The sequence below is a fragment of the Salvelinus fontinalis genome, chromosome 39, assembly GCF_029448725.1.
Source record: "Salvelinus fontinalis isolate EN_2023a chromosome 39, ASM2944872v1, whole genome shotgun sequence".
NCBI classification, from domain to species: Eukaryota; Metazoa; Chordata; class Actinopteri; order Salmoniformes; family Salmonidae; genus Salvelinus; species Salvelinus fontinalis.
In genome coordinates this window covers 18298714-18316047 of record NC_074703.1, presented here as the reverse complement: position 1 = coordinate 18316047, position 17334 = coordinate 18298714, and the positions used below count along the sequence as shown (strand labels likewise).

General features: G+C 44.5%; 1 protein-coding gene across 1 annotated transcript in view; it reads right to left on the bottom strand.

Annotated features, from left to right (window-relative positions):
- LOC129838946 (ras association domain-containing protein 1-like) overlaps window positions 1-17334 on the bottom strand; it is a 70145-nt gene that overhangs the window by 6909 nt on the left and 45902 nt on the right. The window contains exon 3 of the mRNA XM_055906224.1: window positions 2136-2243. Coding sequence (XP_055762199.1) covers window positions 2136-2243 — 108 coding nt within the window. The remainder of the gene's footprint in view (window positions 1-2135; window positions 2244-17334) is intronic.

Sequence of the window (17334 nt, the reverse complement as noted above, 5' to 3'; positions counted from 1 at the left end):
CACAAGACAACTGATCGGCTCAAACGCATTAAGAAAGACATTCCACAAACTAACTTAAGGCACACCGGTTAATTGAAATGCATTCCAGGTCTTATGGTCACCTTATGAAGCTGGTTGAAAGAATGCCAAGAGTATGCAAAGCTGTCATCAAGGCAGGGGTGGCTATTTTGAAGAATTAACCCTTTTTTGGTTACTAATATCAACAAAAAAAGAAACGTCCCTTTGTCACAAACCTGTTATAAAAGATAATTTGTAAAAATCGAAATATCTTCACAGATCTTCATAGTGAAGGGTTTAAAAACTGTTTCCCATGCTTGTTCAATGAATGATAAACAATTAATGAACATGCACCTGTGGAACGGTCGTTAAGACACTAACATCTTACAGACGGTAGGCAATTAAGGTCACAGTTATGAAAACTTAGGACACTAAAGAGGCCTTTCTACTGACTCTGAAAAACACCAAAAGAAAGATGCCCAGGGTCTCTGATTATCTATGTGAACGTGCCTTAGGCATGCTGTAAGGAGGCATGAGGATTGCAATAAATTGCAATGTCCGTACTGCGAGATGCCTAAGACAGCGCTACAAGGAGACAGGGCGGACAGCTGATTGTCCTCGCAGTGACAGAACACGTGTAACACCTGCACAGGATCGGTACATCCAAACACCACACCTGCGAGACAGGTACAGTATGGCAACAACTGCCCAAGTTGCACCAGGAACGCACTCTCTCCATCAGTGCTCAGATTCTCAGCCTATTGCGGACAGAGGCTGGACTGAGGGCGTGTAGGCCTGTTGTAAGGCAGGTCCTCACCAGACATCACCGGCAACAATGTCGCCTATGGGCACAAACCCACCGTCGCTGGACCAGACAGGACTGGCAAAAAGTGCTCTTCACTGACGAGTCGTGGTTGTCTCACCAGGGGTGATGGTCAGTTTGCGTTTATCGTCGAAGGAATGAGCGTTACACCGAGGTCTGTCCTCTGGAGCGGGATCGATTTGGAGGTGGAGGATCCGTCATGGTCTGGCGCGGTGTGTCACAGCATCATCGGAGCTTGTTGTCATTGCAGGCAATCTCAATGCTGTGCGTTACAGGGAAGACATCCTCCTCCCTCATGTCGTACCCTTACTGCAGGCTCATCCTGACCTGACCCTCCAGCATGACAATGCCACCATTTCCCCCCAGAAATATCCAGGAACTTGCAGGTGCCTTGGTGGAAGAGTGGGGTAATATCTCACAGCAAGAACAAGCAAATCTGGTGCAGTCTATGAGGAGATGCACTGCATTACTTAATGGAGGTGGTGGCCACACCAGATACTGACTTGATTTTGACCCCCGCCTTTGTTCAGGGACACATTCCATTTCTGTTAGTCACATGTCTGTGGAACTTGTTCAGTTTATGTCTCAGTCGTTGAATCTTGTTATGTTCATACAAATATTTACAGATGCTAAGTTTGCTGAAAATAAATGCAGTTGACAGTGAGAGGACGTTTCTTTTTTGCTGAGTTTACAGGATTCCATGTGTTATTTAATAGTTTTGATGTCTTCAATACAGTTGAAAATAAAGAAAAACCCTTGAATGAGTAGGTGTCCAAACTTTTTACTGGTACTGTATGTTACAGTTATTCATCTGGGCCAAATCTTTCAGGCAGGCCTGTCCCAGACAGTTAGTCTGGTGAACATGTGTTGTGTGCCACCATCATGCCCGCAGCTTGATGAGCACTGAGCAGCCAGTTAGAGCTGGTCCTCTTCTACATAACAGGGTGGGTCAGGACAACAAGAGCTTCTGTTCAATCCTCCTAATCATTGGTAAAGGAAGGAGTTGTGGTGGAAGCATGCAGCGAGCACGTCTCTTGAGGATCAGGATGGGATAGATGACAAAACATGAGTGCAGAATGAGCCTTTACGGTTCAGCTCAGCTCTGAAGGCTGGCCGACCCACGCACACACGCACACACACACACTCGTGCCAGAGATAACCATCAGAGCCTGACAGTCATTCAAGTTAGTTTAGGGATGAGGGGTCAAAGTGGGTAGCTAGGTCACAAGGGATGATAAACTGAGGTAGCCTAGTGTCTGATGTAGGAGTTGGGTTAAGGGTTAGTGGATGGGGTCAGGGATTAGGGGTCACTTGCCAGGGTCATTTTGAGGTGGTCCTTGGAGGAGTTGTTGTACAGCTCGACCTTCTGTCTGATCTCCTCTCTGCTGAGATGAGTCCGTAACTCCCTTTCCTGCGCCACATCCTGATAGACAGAAACAGAGTAAAGTGGTGTTATTACATGTGTTATGGCTTGAAGAGATTGTCTATCTGTATCAGCTGATCTTTCCAAAGAGCATACGCACACACACACACACCCCCAGCCCTGGGCCTACCACAGAGTGTTTTCCTGACCTTCATTTGGATGCTAGATCAGGGATATTCAACTGGAAGCCGGCAGGCCAGATTATTCATTTAGACTAACCCTTTGATCAATTCTTAACATGCAAAAATATCTATGCCAATATCAGACTTAAAATGACAAGCACTATGGTGGTGGTCTGCAGCGTGGTTTCTAGCACTATGGTGGTGGTCTGCAGCGTGGTTTCTAGCACTATGGTGGTGGTCTGCAGCGTGGTTTCTAGCACTATGGTGGTGGTCTGCAGCGTGGTTTCTAGCACTATGGTGGTGGTCTGCAGCGTGGTTTCTAGCACTATGGTGGTGGTCTGCAGCGTGGTTTCTAGCACTATGGTGGTGGTCTGCAGCGTGGTTTCTAGCACTATGGTGGTGGTCTGCAGCGTGGTTTCTAGCACTATGGTGGTGGTCTGCAGCGTGGTTTCTAGCACTATGGTGGTGGTCTGCAGTGTGGTTTCTAGCACTATGGTGGTGGTCTGCAGTGTGGTTTCTAGCACTATGGTGGTGGTCTGCAGTGTGGTTTCTAGCACTATGGTGGTGGTCTGCAGTGTGGTTTCTAGCACTATGGTGGTGGTCTGCAGTGTGGTTTCTAGCGCTATGGTGGTGGTCTGCAGTGTGGTTTCTAGCACTATGGTGGTGGTCTGCAGTGTGGTTTCTAGCACTATGGTGGTGGTCTGCAGTGTGGTTTCTAGCACTATGGTGGTGGTCTGCAGTGTGGTTTCTAGCGCCTACGTGGCCAGTTGATTATTTTATCTCCAAATGAAGTTGGCTCTAGCGTTTGAACGGAACACCTACGTGCCTTCTATTTCCTTCTCTTATATTCACAAGGACTTGTTAAAAGTGGGTTGACAACAAAAAATCCCTAATTACCGAGGGAAATTAATTCAAAACTGCAGACTGGAATTTGGCATTACCTGATTTTACATACTGCATTTTTGTGTTATTTATTGAGATACTTAGTTTCCAGATGATTTTAAATTTACTTACTTTCAGAAACTTTTAATATTTGTTTTTGGGTTGAACCGACTCACGTTGGTTGAGCGCCAGTCACTTCTTTCCTAATTACTTCTGGCAACATTTAATTTTAAGAAAAGTATTTTAATGGTGGTTGTGCATTTATTTTTTAAATACAGTTCTTCCAATGAATTATCATGTGGAAAATGTCCACCCCCCCCCGCAATTAACATTTAAAAAGAAATCTGGGCCTCCGTAACAATGTATACAGTGTTGGTTTCATGAGCTGAAATAAAAGATCCCAGAAATGTTATTTTGCTCAAATTTTGTGCACAAATTTGCTTACATCCCTGTTAGTGAGCCTTTCTCCTTTGCCAAGATAATCCATCCACCTGATAGGTGTGGGATATCAAGGAGCTGATTAAACAGCATGATGATTGCACAGGTGCACCTTGTGCTGGGGACAAAAGGCCACTATAATGTGCAGTTGGCACACAACACAATGCCACAGATGTCTCAATTTGAGGGAGCGTGCAATTGGCATGCTGACTGCAGGAATGTCCACCAGAGCAGATGGCAGAGTATTTAATGTGATTTAGGAAAATAATCTAGGGGAAACACTGCCATCACATGCATACAACCATCACTCACACACACATTGGGTCTGGGTCTCCCCATCAAGGCAAGGGTCCACCACAGAACGGACGCACACACAGATGACTCATCCCACCATAGGACAGAAGTGTGCCAGGCCCAACCCAGGGAGAGAGGTCATAGTAATGTAATGAATGTGCTCCCCAGATCCAGAGAGATGAGTCATACCGCTGAAGGCTGTGACTTCACACACGTTTTAACTCCTAGAAAGCAGAAGGATCGGACTTTGTTTGTTGATAATGAGAAGTGAATTTTAGTAATATTTCTTAAATGGACAGCTTTCTCTCCATATCACCCTGGATCAAGCAGTCATAGCAGACACGTCATCCTCAGTGTGTGTGTCTGCCTGAAGGTCCAAAGTCCACACAGCACTGTGTGTTCTTACATGGGCATAGAGCTTTGCTCTCTAAGGCTCCTAGCTACTAAAAACAAACCTAAACCACACTCAGTATCCTGGCAAGACCTAGCAGGTACTGGACACCTTATAAGGCCACACTGCACGAGAGACCAGGGTGCCAACGTGCACCTTAGGCAATAACATTGATAGTGGAGTGGTATGGTTCTAATAGCCTAGTATTTACCTCAGGGAGACCGGGCTGACAGGGGCCATATTCCTGACCTATTAGAGTTCTCTAATGTCAACATCAAGGCAATAAAAGGCATGCTTCTGATGGACTTTTTTACTGCCTACCACAGAGGAAAACAGGCTCATAAAATAACAGTACAGAGCTCCTTACTGTTACGGTTAGCAATGGATGTGGTCTAATGCTGGGGTTTAGACTCCTGCCGCAGCCAGATGTCTTCACTGACCGGAGACTGGGCTGGGTGGCGCTGTGAGGAGCACTGTAGGTCAAGTCCACCTAGCCCATGGTGTGACCCAGTAGGTTCATGAGACTATGGGTTGTAGTGTATGAGCGCATACAGGTGACATTGACCTGTTGCTTGGTCGAGCCCAGTGACTCACTACAGGAATACTAGGTCAACGGCACTGTTAGCACTACACAGACATGACAGCATATCAAGGCCTCTTGATATGCATAGGAGACAGAGGCTCTGCACTGATAAAGGCTTTTGCAGACAGTACGTCAGATTCAGTCTTACTGAAAGTATGCATATTCTTCACACAAACATATGTCTGAACTCAGAACCTCAAAATAACATTGACGCTGTGGTAGGACATTTATTTTGTTGGCGATTGGTATTTATCAAAATCTCATCAGGTAGCCTGATTTCAGATGGGTCATGTAAAGAGGTTATTAGGGAAATCCTTCTTGCACAGCATGCAAACATTTAAATCAAACTATTATATTATTCTGACTACTCCCAAAAATCGCATTATTGTGTGCATAATCAGTGCTGGTTGTGTTCCTATTGGTCAGCCACCGAGATCGGCTCGTAACACCAGCCACACACACGATAAAGGCCACGCAAAAATCTGATACTGCCAGAACTGTTGGAGCCTGTGACCGGATGTAGCGGTACTTAAATCGTCACACTGAACGAGCCAAGACGACCGACAATCGTTTATGACCTACGACTTTGCCCACGACTTCGCAATTGTCAGGGACGGCAAAATCATGGCATAAGATGTCAAAAAAAAAGTACAATCTGGGGGGAGGCTTTAGCCTCTAAATCCACCATGTATTAAAACACACACTGTAGTCACGGCAGATAGTGTTAGTCATCCCTGAAGTACTTTACCGGGTCGTACAGGTCACAGCTGATTAAGGTGGCTCACAGTAAGACCCAGGGGATTATGGGTAGCCACAGAGAGGTTGGTGTTGGTTATGACAACACTTGCTAGCCGCTATTGCATGGGCCATGACCACTCAGAGGTTGTGTGAGAGAGAGAGTTGGTTGATTGGCCTGATCGCCATCACGGCCAGCTCTATAGGATTACCTCTGTTTCAAACAGAACCTCACAGAGGTCATGATAAACTACAACAGATGGCTCAGTGCCGAGCCAGTTCATGACTGCGGTCTTGAACAAACTAACATCGGTATCATTACTTTGGGTTCTGAAGCAGAGTATGTAAAAGGGAGTGTATTTGAGTACATAGACAGGAGGAGCACCAGTGAGTCGGAGGTTGAGACAAAAGGCGAAACAAACGTCCTGATGAGGTAATGCCTCCCCCAAAACAGCCTTCTCCCTCCCAAACAGTGTTTGTTTTAGCCACGGGCCACGACACTCCAGCCGGCGAGGAGAGCAGAAACACAGCAGAACAGATTTTAGGACTGTCCCTGAGAGTTCAACCTGTCGCTCTTAACCTCTCCACCCTACACTCCATTCACTGTAGTTACTTCAGCATCAAGGTTAATGAATGCCAGTCGGATTAGACTCCGTTAAATTAACAACAAGCCTATACTCTCCCTCTGTACCCTGATTGAAGTAAGCATTTAGGCAACTTTTCCTGAGGTAGGCAGGGTTAGCTGGGGTGGCAGAAGTATAAGAGCAGGACTGATAAAGGAGGAGGGAGGAGTTGTTTTTTAGGGTGAAGAGTCAGTTGGCCAAGCAATGTGGGATAGCTGTGGGCCAGCGTGCGGAAAAGTGGCTCTGGTGTTGAGTGCTTAGAGTAAGCCTTAATAGAGTTAAGAGTTCAGTGCGGGGTTAAGTGGAGGTGTGAGGGTGTAGCTTAACGTGTGAAGCAATGTGTGTGAGGTAGAGGTTGACCGATTATGATTTTTCAACGCCGATACCGATTGGTGGATCAAAAAAAGCCGAAACCGATTAATCAACCATTTTTTAAGTATAAATATATAAAAATAACATTTGCGAATGCGCTTGTTAAATCACCACCCGTTTGGCAAAGTAGACTGATTCGATGATAAATTAAGCGGCACTGCATTGATTATTTGCAAAGCAGGACAAGCTAGTTAAACTAGTCATATCAACCATGTGTATTTAACTAGTGCTTGTTAAGATTGATTGTTTTTTATAAGATAAGTGTAATGCTAGGAAGCAACTTACCTTGGCTCATTGCTGCACTCGCGTAACAGGTGGTCAGCCTGCCACGCAGTCTCCTCGTGGAGTGCAATGTAATCGGCATCCAAAAATGCCAATTACCGACTTATGAAAACTTGAAATCGGCCATGCCGATTAAATCGGTCGACCTCTAGTGTGAGGTGTGGTGTAATGTGTTTAGTGTGTTCAAAGGAGAGAGAATAGGCTGTGCTTTGTGTCAGTCGCAGTCAGTCAAACAAACCGGTTCCTCGCCTGACTAATATAGATTACACACAGCTGATGTTATCCGTTTACAGATGGATAGAGCCAGACAGCAATGCTTCTAAAGCAGAAAATAAAACAAGCTAAAAAAAGCTGAAAATAGACCAAACACCCCTGGCGACCTACATCTGGATCTGTGGGCGTGGATATTGTTCTAGATAAAGATTCAGGGAAGAGCAGTTTGACCATGTGTTATGGTAGTTTGTGAATCCATGACCAGTCTCACTCAGTGCTATAGTGATGAAGCAACTATCCGCCCCTCTGTGTGGGACTTCCTCTTCAGCTTAGAGAGGGGAAACCCACAGCAACCACACCTTTCCTCCGCATAACAGACGTGGACATTCCTCAAGACATAAACCAAGCACTGCATACACCGCATCCAGTGAAAACCCACTTGGAGATTCTATACTACCACTATAACACAGCCAATTCCCTGACACCACAGCACAGTATTCATTTTGACCTGGAGGGATTCCAGCAGCTATTTACTGTCCTGAGTCTGACCCAGTACTGCATGCACAAACACACAGAAAAACTTGGGAATAAAGTATGTATCTAAATGAAAATGATACTAATATGAAAGTTACTTCTACAGCCATTATGTAAAAATAGCCTACATAAAGCCAACAAATAAAAATATTGCAGCCTGCAGGAAGAAAATATCCTGATAAAAAAAAAACGCATTGGCTATCAACTTGGTCCAGCAGGACGCTTGTGTCAACAAACTTTCAACATTGTATAAAATATTCTGGGCCCTCAGAGTTATCCCACACCAGAGTTCCGGACAGACACAGATGTAGGCCAATTTTATTTATTTCCAATGGGTCAGATTTTATTTCAATTTTTTTTAATGCTGGGTGGTTATCTAAAAGGTAGAGAGCTGGAAAGATTTTTCAAAAAGGCTACATGGAGGAACAATTCTCAATGGATGTAAAAACAGACTTCGTTTACTTGCTGTTTGAGGTGAATAAAAAATGACTGAGAAGCTCCACAGCTCATTAGTAGTGGTGAGTTAAGACAGAAATACGATCAGATCCCCAAATGGGCACATATATAAGCCTACATTTGCCAGGTAGCCGAGGACTTTTTCTATGTGTAATCAGATGCGCGTCCTTACTCAACATTGACAGGAGCGCTCCAAAACAAAACACAAAGAATATATTAACTCTTATACAGAACGATAAAAACCAAAACGTGTTTCTCACAAGTGTAGCCTAGGTTGTGCGCTCTACAAACAGGTCCACTCCGACAATGAAAACTGGAAAAGACTAATAATATTTTGAATCCATTAACAGAAATTACAGTAACCAAACAAACATTGTAGATTAGAAATTATGGGAATTAACTAACTGTCCTACTGGTGAGCCATCGGCGCGGCCTCCGCAATGGATTAGTCCACTGACAGGCTTCAATCCAGATTTTCCATAAAATCATTTAAAAAAAGAATTGTAACTGCTCGACAAAAAAAATAAAACTTAAGTCGACCAAAAGCTTATTGCCCAAACTGGGTCAGCCCCAGTATAGTCCAACACAGTTATCCCACAGCTGTATAACTTCACCAAACAAAACATTGCTGATAACGCAACTCCTCACCACCAAGTGGCTTCTTGCCAGGATGTTCCAGCACAGTTATTGTTTTTCTAAGACTCCTGAAATATAGGCTTAATATCAGTGTGCTGAGTACGACTGACTGGTGAAGACAGGATTCATTACTGCAGCATGTAGCCTAGGCCTATAAAGACATTACATTGCTGTAGTCCAATAACAAGACTGTTCTACTCCCTCACACCTCCTCAGGCTTTTACCACACCCCATCCTCCCCAATCACTTCATCTGAAAAGCTGGTTAACCAACACTGTGTGTGTGTGTGTGTGTGCGTGTGTGTGTGTGTGTGTGTGTGTGTGTGTGTGTGTGTGTGTTTCAGCAATGGGGAGTAAGCATGGGGTGGTGAGATTATGAAAGGCAAACTTCCCTGTTCATCAGTAGCTATTTTAGTGTGTGAGGCAATAGAACATTTCACAGCACTGAAAGACACCTCCCAGAACAGAACCGTAGGCCAGTCCTTTGAGAACTCAGGCCAACAATAACCCAGACTTCCACTGTTGAGTGTTATTAGCTGGCTCTGTGGAAACCTGGACCCTGCACTGCAGACCACAGACATGTTACCAAGGGAGACAGGGATGATTGAAAGTTCACATTGACTGCCTGGGGAAGACTCATCATGCCTCAAACCACTGTGCTGGGTCATCATGTTGTCAGCCTAATGTGAGAGAGGCCCACAGGGGGAGAAGTCCACTCACAGTCGCTATAGTACGTAGCCTAGGCAGTGTGGTGCCAGGACAACAACCTCCTCTCCCTCAATTTGAGCAAGACAAAGGACCTGATCCTGGACTACAGGAAAAGGCTGGGTCAAACAGGCCCCCATTAACATTGACGGGGCTGTAGTGGAGCGGTTCAAGAGATTCAAAGTTCCTTGGTGTCCACATCGACAAACTAACATGGTCCAAACTAGAGGTCGACCGATTATGATTTTTCAACGCCGATACCGACTACTGGAGGACAAAAAAAAGGCCGATACCGATTAAATCGGCCGATTTAAAAAATAAAATGTATTTGTAATAATGACAATTACAAATAAATGAATACTTATTTTAACTTAACCTGTTTGGGCTGCAGGGGCAGTATTGACTAGCCGGATAAAAGGTGCCCATTTCAAACGGCCTCGTACTCAATTCTTGCTCGTACAATATGCATATTATTATTACTATTGGATAGAAAACACTCTAGTTTCTAAAACAATTTGAATCATATCTGTGAGTAAAACAGAACTCCTTTTGCAGCAAACTTCCTGATAGGAAGTGGAAAATCTGAAATCGATGCTCTCTTCTAGGGCCTGCCTATTAAAGTCCTTGATATTTATTCGTTTAGATGCACTTCTTGTCGACATCTAGTGGAAGACGTATGGAGTGAGAGAAGAAATGGAGTGTGTAACTTGATCTGGGCTCGTATAAATGCTCTTTGTATGACGGTGTCAGCAGTTTCCTGTTTTCTGGAGAGCGCGTCAAGGGACCTGGATTTGCCTTCTGATAAGCTGTCGTTATGGACGACTAAAATCTCCGGCTTTGATTTTATTTGATACATGTGACAATATCATCGTAAAGTATGTTTTTTTCAATATAGTTTAATCAGATTATTGAAATTTTTTCTGGAGTTTTGCCGTTTTCCGTTCTTTGTTTGTCGACGATGGAGAGCTTCGCGCCACTTGGCAAGTGTGCTTGCTAAATCGAGAGGGCAAAAGGCCGTTCTAAATCCAAACAACGATTGTTCCCGACAAAGGACCCCTTGTACAACATTCTGATGAAAGATCAGCAAAAGTAGGACCCATTTTATGATGCCATTTCATATATCTGTCGAACATGTTGTGCTAGTCGTTTGCGCCCAGCTTTTGGGTACTCTCTCACTATACCTAAGCTGGATGTCGTAATGAAGTTATTTTTAGAATTCTAACACGGCGATTGAATTAAGAACTAGTGTATCTATCATTTCCTATACAACATGTATTTTTTAGTTATGTTTATGAATAGCTATTTGGTCAGAATATGTGTCAGAAAAATATCCGGACGTTGTGGGAAAAAAATGCTACGTTAGCACAATGTATAACCACTGATTTCAGCTCTAAATATGCACATTTTCGAACAAAACATAAGTGTATGTATAACCTGATGTTATAGGACTGTCATCTGATGAAGCTTATCAAGGTTAGTCAAAAATTATATATCTTTTGCTGGTTTGTTACGATCACTAACTTTTACTACTGGGGAATGGCTTGTATTTTTGGCTATTGTGGTAAGCTAATATAACGCTATATTGTGTTTTCTCTGTAAAACACTTAAGAAATCGGAAATATTGGCTGGAATCACAAGATGCCTGTCTTTCATTTGCTGTACACTATGTATTTTTCAGAAATGTTTTATGATGAGTAATTAGGTATTTGACGTTGGTGTCTGTAATTATTCTCGCTGCTTTCGGTGCGATTTCTGATTGTAGCTGCAATGTAAACTATGATTTATACCTGAAATATGCACATTTTTCAAACAAAACATAGATTTATTGTATAACATGTTATAAGACTGTCATCTGATGAAGTTGTTTCTTGGTTAGTTTGGTTGGTTCTTGGTTAGTTAGGTTGGCTTTGTGCATGCTACCTGTGCTGTGAAAAATGTCTGTCCTTTTTTGTATTTGGTGGTGAGCTAACATAAATATACGTGCTGTTTTCGCTGTAAAACATTTTAAAAATCGGACATGTTGGCTGGATTCACAAGATGTGTACCTTTCATTTGCTGTATTGGACTTGTTAATGTGTGAAAGTTAAATATTTCTAAAACATATATTTTGAATTTCGCGCCCTGCACTTGAAGTGGCTGTTGTCATATTGTGGCCGGCCCCGGGCTTGCAGTCAGAAGAAGTTAATATAATACATCAATAAAATCAATTTAGCCTCAAATAAATAATGAAACATGTTCAATTTGGTTTAAATAATGCAAAAACAAAAAGTGTTGGAGAAGGTAAAAGTGCAATATGTGCCATGTAAGAAAGCTAACGTTTACCTTCTTTATGATAGGGGGCAGCATTTTCACTTTTGGATGAATTGCGTGCCCATAGTGAACTGCCTCCTACTCTGTCCCAGATGCTAATATATGCATATTATTATTATTACTATTGGATATAAAACACTCTGAAGTTTCTAAAACTGTTTGAATGATGTCTGTGAGTATAACATTACTCACATGGCAGGGAAAAACCTGAGAAATCCAAACAGGAAGTGAGAATTCTGAGGCTGGTCGATGTTAAACTCATCGCCTATTCAATTCCCTGTAATATATGGATCTGTTTGCACTTCCTATGCCTTCCACTAGATGTCAGACGGTAGAACGAATGAAGTTTATACTGTGTTGTGGGGCCGGATGAGAGGGCAATGAGTCAGTGGTCTGGCAGATTGCCAGTTCCTGGTCACGCGCTTTCCTCATGATATCGCCTTGGGTTCCATAACTTCTACAGACATGAAGGAATGGTCCGGTTGGAACGTTATTGGATATATATGATAACAACATCCTGAAGATTGATTCTCTACTTACTATAACCAGTTTATTCGACTTGTAATATAACTTTTTGAAGTTTGTCCGACATTTGCCTGCATCTGCCCGAGCGTTTGGACACGTGTACTATACATGCTAGAAAAAGTAGCTACCTGGAGATAAGTAATGGACATTAACGAACAAAATAACGATTTATTGTGGAACTAGGATTCCTTGGAGTGCATTCTGATGAAGATGATCAAAGGGAATATTTATTTTGTAATTTCGTATTTCTGTTGACTCCAAGATGGCGGGGAAATGTTAAATCTGAGCGCCGTCTCAGATTATTGCATGGTGTGCTTTTTACGTCAAATTTTTTTCTAAATCTGACACAGCGGTTGCATTAAGAACAAGTGTATCTTTAATTCTATGTAAAACATGTATCTTTCATCAAAGTTTATGATGAGTATTTCTGTTATTTAACGTGGCTCTCTGCAATTTCTCCGGATATTTTGGAGGCATTTCTGAACATGGCACCAATGTAAACCGAGATTTGTGGATATAAATATGCACATTATTGAACATAAAAGTATTGTGTAACATGATGTCCTATGAGTGTCATCTGATGAAGATCAAAGGTTAGTGATTCATTTTATCACTATTTCTGCTTTTTGTGACTACTATCTTTTGCTGGGAAAATGGCTGTGTTTTTCTGTGGCTATGTACTGAGCTAACATAATTGTTTGGTGTGCTTTCCCCGTAAATCCTTTTTGAAATCAGACACGTTGGCTGGATTCACAACATGTGAACAGCTTTAATTGTCTTTCATGTGCGATTTCATGAAAGATTGATTTTTATAGTAATATATATGAATTTGGCACGCTACATTTTTTCTGGCTTTTGGCCAAGTGGGACGCTACCGTCCCACATATCCCAAGGACGTTAAGTTCCTTGCTCAAAACATGAGAACATATGAAAGCTGGTGGTTCTTATTAACATGAGTCTTCAATATTCCCAGGTAAGAAGTTTGTACAACGCGACTCAGACCAGAGCATACCAGACCTATTTTCTCTCCATATCCCCGGATTTTTACCTCAAGCTCTGGACATTTACACCGGGATCTTGCAGCTAACTAGCTGCTATCCGAGTGACTATCGGCTAACATCAATTCCGGAGCAAACACCAATTATCCCGGAGCTAGCCAGCTGAAGAGTTCCATCAGCCACTCCTGGGCTACAATCACCTATCCGGACCCGTTTTATTGCCGATGCGGAGCCCCACCGGGCCTTCACGACTGGGATACCGACGTTATCTGCCCGAGGGAGTATTTCAACTGGCCCCTCCATCGCGACATAACCTGAACGTCCATATACTAACTGCGGCCCGCTAATCGTTAGCTGTCTTGAGCATATCGGCTGCTATCTGAACAGGTCTATCGAACAATCTTCTTAGGCCACTATGACTATTTTGACAATTGGATTGGTCCCCTCTACCACACAGAACCCCACTAATCTACCGACGGAATTGCACGGCGTGGCTAAAAACAGACCTCCATCTTCTGCTAGCTTGCTACCCATGACTAGCTGTCTGAATCACGAAGCTAGCACCAGTTAGCAAACACAATTCTACAACTCACAACCTCTCTTTCGCCACCGCCATCCGGCTTGGATTCTCTGTCGACACGACCACGTCTGGTCTGCAGACAAATACCCCATCCGCTGTGCCCTCAACCGGCCTCCGTCTGAGCAGACCCCCTCCGTCTGAGCAGACCACCCCCCCGGGCTACTAACTTTAAACGCCGCGGGCTAGCTTAGTGGAGGCCTCACTGCTCCATCTACGGCTGCCCCCTGGACACTATGATCACTCGGCTACATAGCTGATGCCTGCTTGACTGTCCATTAATTCACGGTACTCCATTCCGTTTATTTGTGTTTTATCTGTCGGCTCTGTGCTTTAACTCAGGATCTGTGTGTAGTTAATCCGACCCTGTCTGCCTGGTCGTCGCCATTTTAACCTGCTGTTGCTGTTAGCTGACTAGCTGCTGTTCTCACCTGTTGTTTTAGCTAGCTCTCCCAATCAAGACCTGCAATCACTTTATGCCTTATTGTATGTCTCTCTCAAATATCAATATGCCTTGCATACTGTTGTTCAGGCTAGTTATCATTGTTTTGGTTTGCAATGGACCCCGTAGTTCCACTCTCCGTACCTCTGATACCTCCTTTGTCCCACCCCCCACACATGCGGTGACCTCACCCATTGAGACCAGCATGTCCAGAGATACAACCTCTCTTATCATCACCCAGTGCCTGGGCTTACCTCCGCTGTACCCGTGCCCCACCATACCCTGGTCTGCACATTATGCCCAGAATCTATTCTACCACGCCCATAAATCTGCTCCTTTTATTCCTTGTCCCCAACGCTCTAGGCGACCAGTTTTAATAGCCTTTAGCCGCACCCTCATCCTACTACTCCTCTGTTCCTCGGGTGATGTGGAGGTAAACCCAGAGATTTCCATACCCAACTATAACACTTTCCATCAAGATAGAACTGCCAAAGGGGGAGGAGTTGCAATCTACTGCAGAGATAGCCTGCAAAGTTCTGTCATACTTTCCAGGTCTATGCCCAAACAGTTTGAACTTCTAATTTTAAAAATTAATCTCTCCAGAAATAAGTCTCTCACTGTTGCCGCCTGCTACCGACCCCCCTCAGCTCCCAGCTGTGCCCTGGACACCATCTGTGAATTGATCGCTCCCCATCTAGCTTCAGAGTTTGTTCTGTTAGGTGACCTAAACTGGGATATGCTTAACACCCCGGCAGTCCTACAATCTAAGCTTGATGCCCTCAATCTCACTCAAATCATCAAGGAACCCACCAGGTACAACCCTAAATCCGTAAACATGGGCACCCTAATAGACATTATCCTGACCAACTTGCCCTCCAAATACACCTCTGCTGTCTTCAATCAAGATCTCAGCGATCACTGCCTCATTGCCTGTATCCGCCACGGGTCCGCGGCCAAACGACCACTCCTCATCACTGTCAAACGCTCCCTAAAACACTTCTGCGAGCAGGCCTTTCTAATCGACCTGGCCCGGGTACCCTGGAAGGATATTGACCTCATCCCGTCAGTTGAGGATGCCTGGTCATTCTTTAAAAGTTACTTCCTCACCATATTAGACAAGCATGCTCCGTTCAAAAAATGCAGAACCAAGAACAGATATAGCCCTTGGTTCACTCCAGACCTGACTGCCCTCGACCAGCACAAAAACATCCTGTGGCGAACTGCAATAGCATCAAAGAGCCCCCGCGATATGCAACTGTTCAGGGAAGTCAGGAACCAATACACGCAGTCAGTCAGGAAAGCAAAGGCCAGCTTTTTCAAGCAGAAATTTGCATCCTGTAGCTCTAATTCCATAAAGTTCTGGGATACTGTAAAGTCCATGGAAAACAAGAGCACCTCCTCCCAGCTGCCCACTTCACTGAGGCTAGGTAACACGGTCACCACTGATAAGTCCGTGATAATCGAAAACTTCAACAAACATTTCTCAATGGCTGGCCATGCCTTCCTCCTGGCGACTCCAACCTTGGCCAACAGCCCCGCCCCCCCCGCTGCTACTCGCCCAAGCCTCCCCAGCTTCTCCTTTACCCATATCCAGATAGCAGATGTTCTGAAAGAGCTGGAAAACCTGGACCCATACAAATCAGCTGGGCTTGACAATCTGGACTCACTATTTCTGAAACTGTCCGCCGCCATTGTCGCACCCCCTATTACCAGCCTGTTCAACCTCTCCTTCGTATCATCTGAGATCCCCAAGGATTGGAAAGCTGCTGCGGTCATCCCCCTCTTCAAAGGGGGAGACACCCTGGACCCAAACTGTTACAGACCTATATCCATCCTGCCCTGCCTATCTAAGGTCTTCGAAAGCCAAGTCAACAAACAGATCACTGACCATCTCGAATCCCACCGTACCTTCTCCGCTGTGCAATCCGGTTTCCGAGCCGGTCACGGGTGCACCTCAGCCACGCTCAAGGTACTAAACGATGTCATAGCCGCCATCGAAAAAAGACATTACTGTGCAGCCGTCTTCATCGACCTGGCCAAGGCTTTCGACTCTGTCAATCACCATATTCTTATCGGCAGACTCAGTAGCCTCGGTTTTTCTAATGACTGCCTTGCCTGGTTCACCAACTACTTTGCAGACAGAGTTCAGTGTGTCAAATCGGAGGGCATGTTGTCCGGTCCTCTGGCAGTCTCTATGGGGGTACCACAGGGTTCAATTCTCGGGCCGACTCTTTTCTCTGTATACATCAATGATGTTGCTCTTGCTGCGGGCGATTCCCTGATCCACCTCTATGCAGACGACACCATTCTGTATACTTCCGGCCCTTCCTTGGACACTGTGCTATCTAACCTCCAAACGAGCTTCAATGCCATACAACACTCCTTCCGTGGCCTCCAACTGCTCTTAAACGCTAGTAAAACCAAATGCATGCTTTTCAACCGTTCGCTGCCTGCACCCGCACGCCCGACTAGCATCACCACCCTGGACGGTTCCGACCTAGAATATGTGGACATCTATAAGTACCTAGGTGTCTGGCTAGACTGCAAACTCTCCTTCCAGACTCAGATCAAACATCTCCAATCCAAAATCAAATCTAGAGTCGGCTTTCTATTCCGCAACAAAGCCTCCTTCACTCACGCCGCCAAACTTACCCTAGTAAAACTGACTATCCTACCGATCCTCAACTTCGGCGATGTCATCTACAAAATAGCTTCCAATACTCTACTCAGCAAACTGGATGCAGTTTATCACAGTGCCATCCGTTTTGTTACTAAAGCACCTTATACGACCCACCACTGCGACCTGTATGCCCTAGTCGGCTGGCCCTCGCTACATGTTCGTCGTCAGACCCACTGGCTCCAGGTCATCTACAAGTCTATGCTAGGTAAAGTGCCGCCTTATCTCAGTTCACTGGTCACGATGGCTACACCCACCCGTAGCACGCGCTCCAGCAGGTGTATCTCACTGATCATC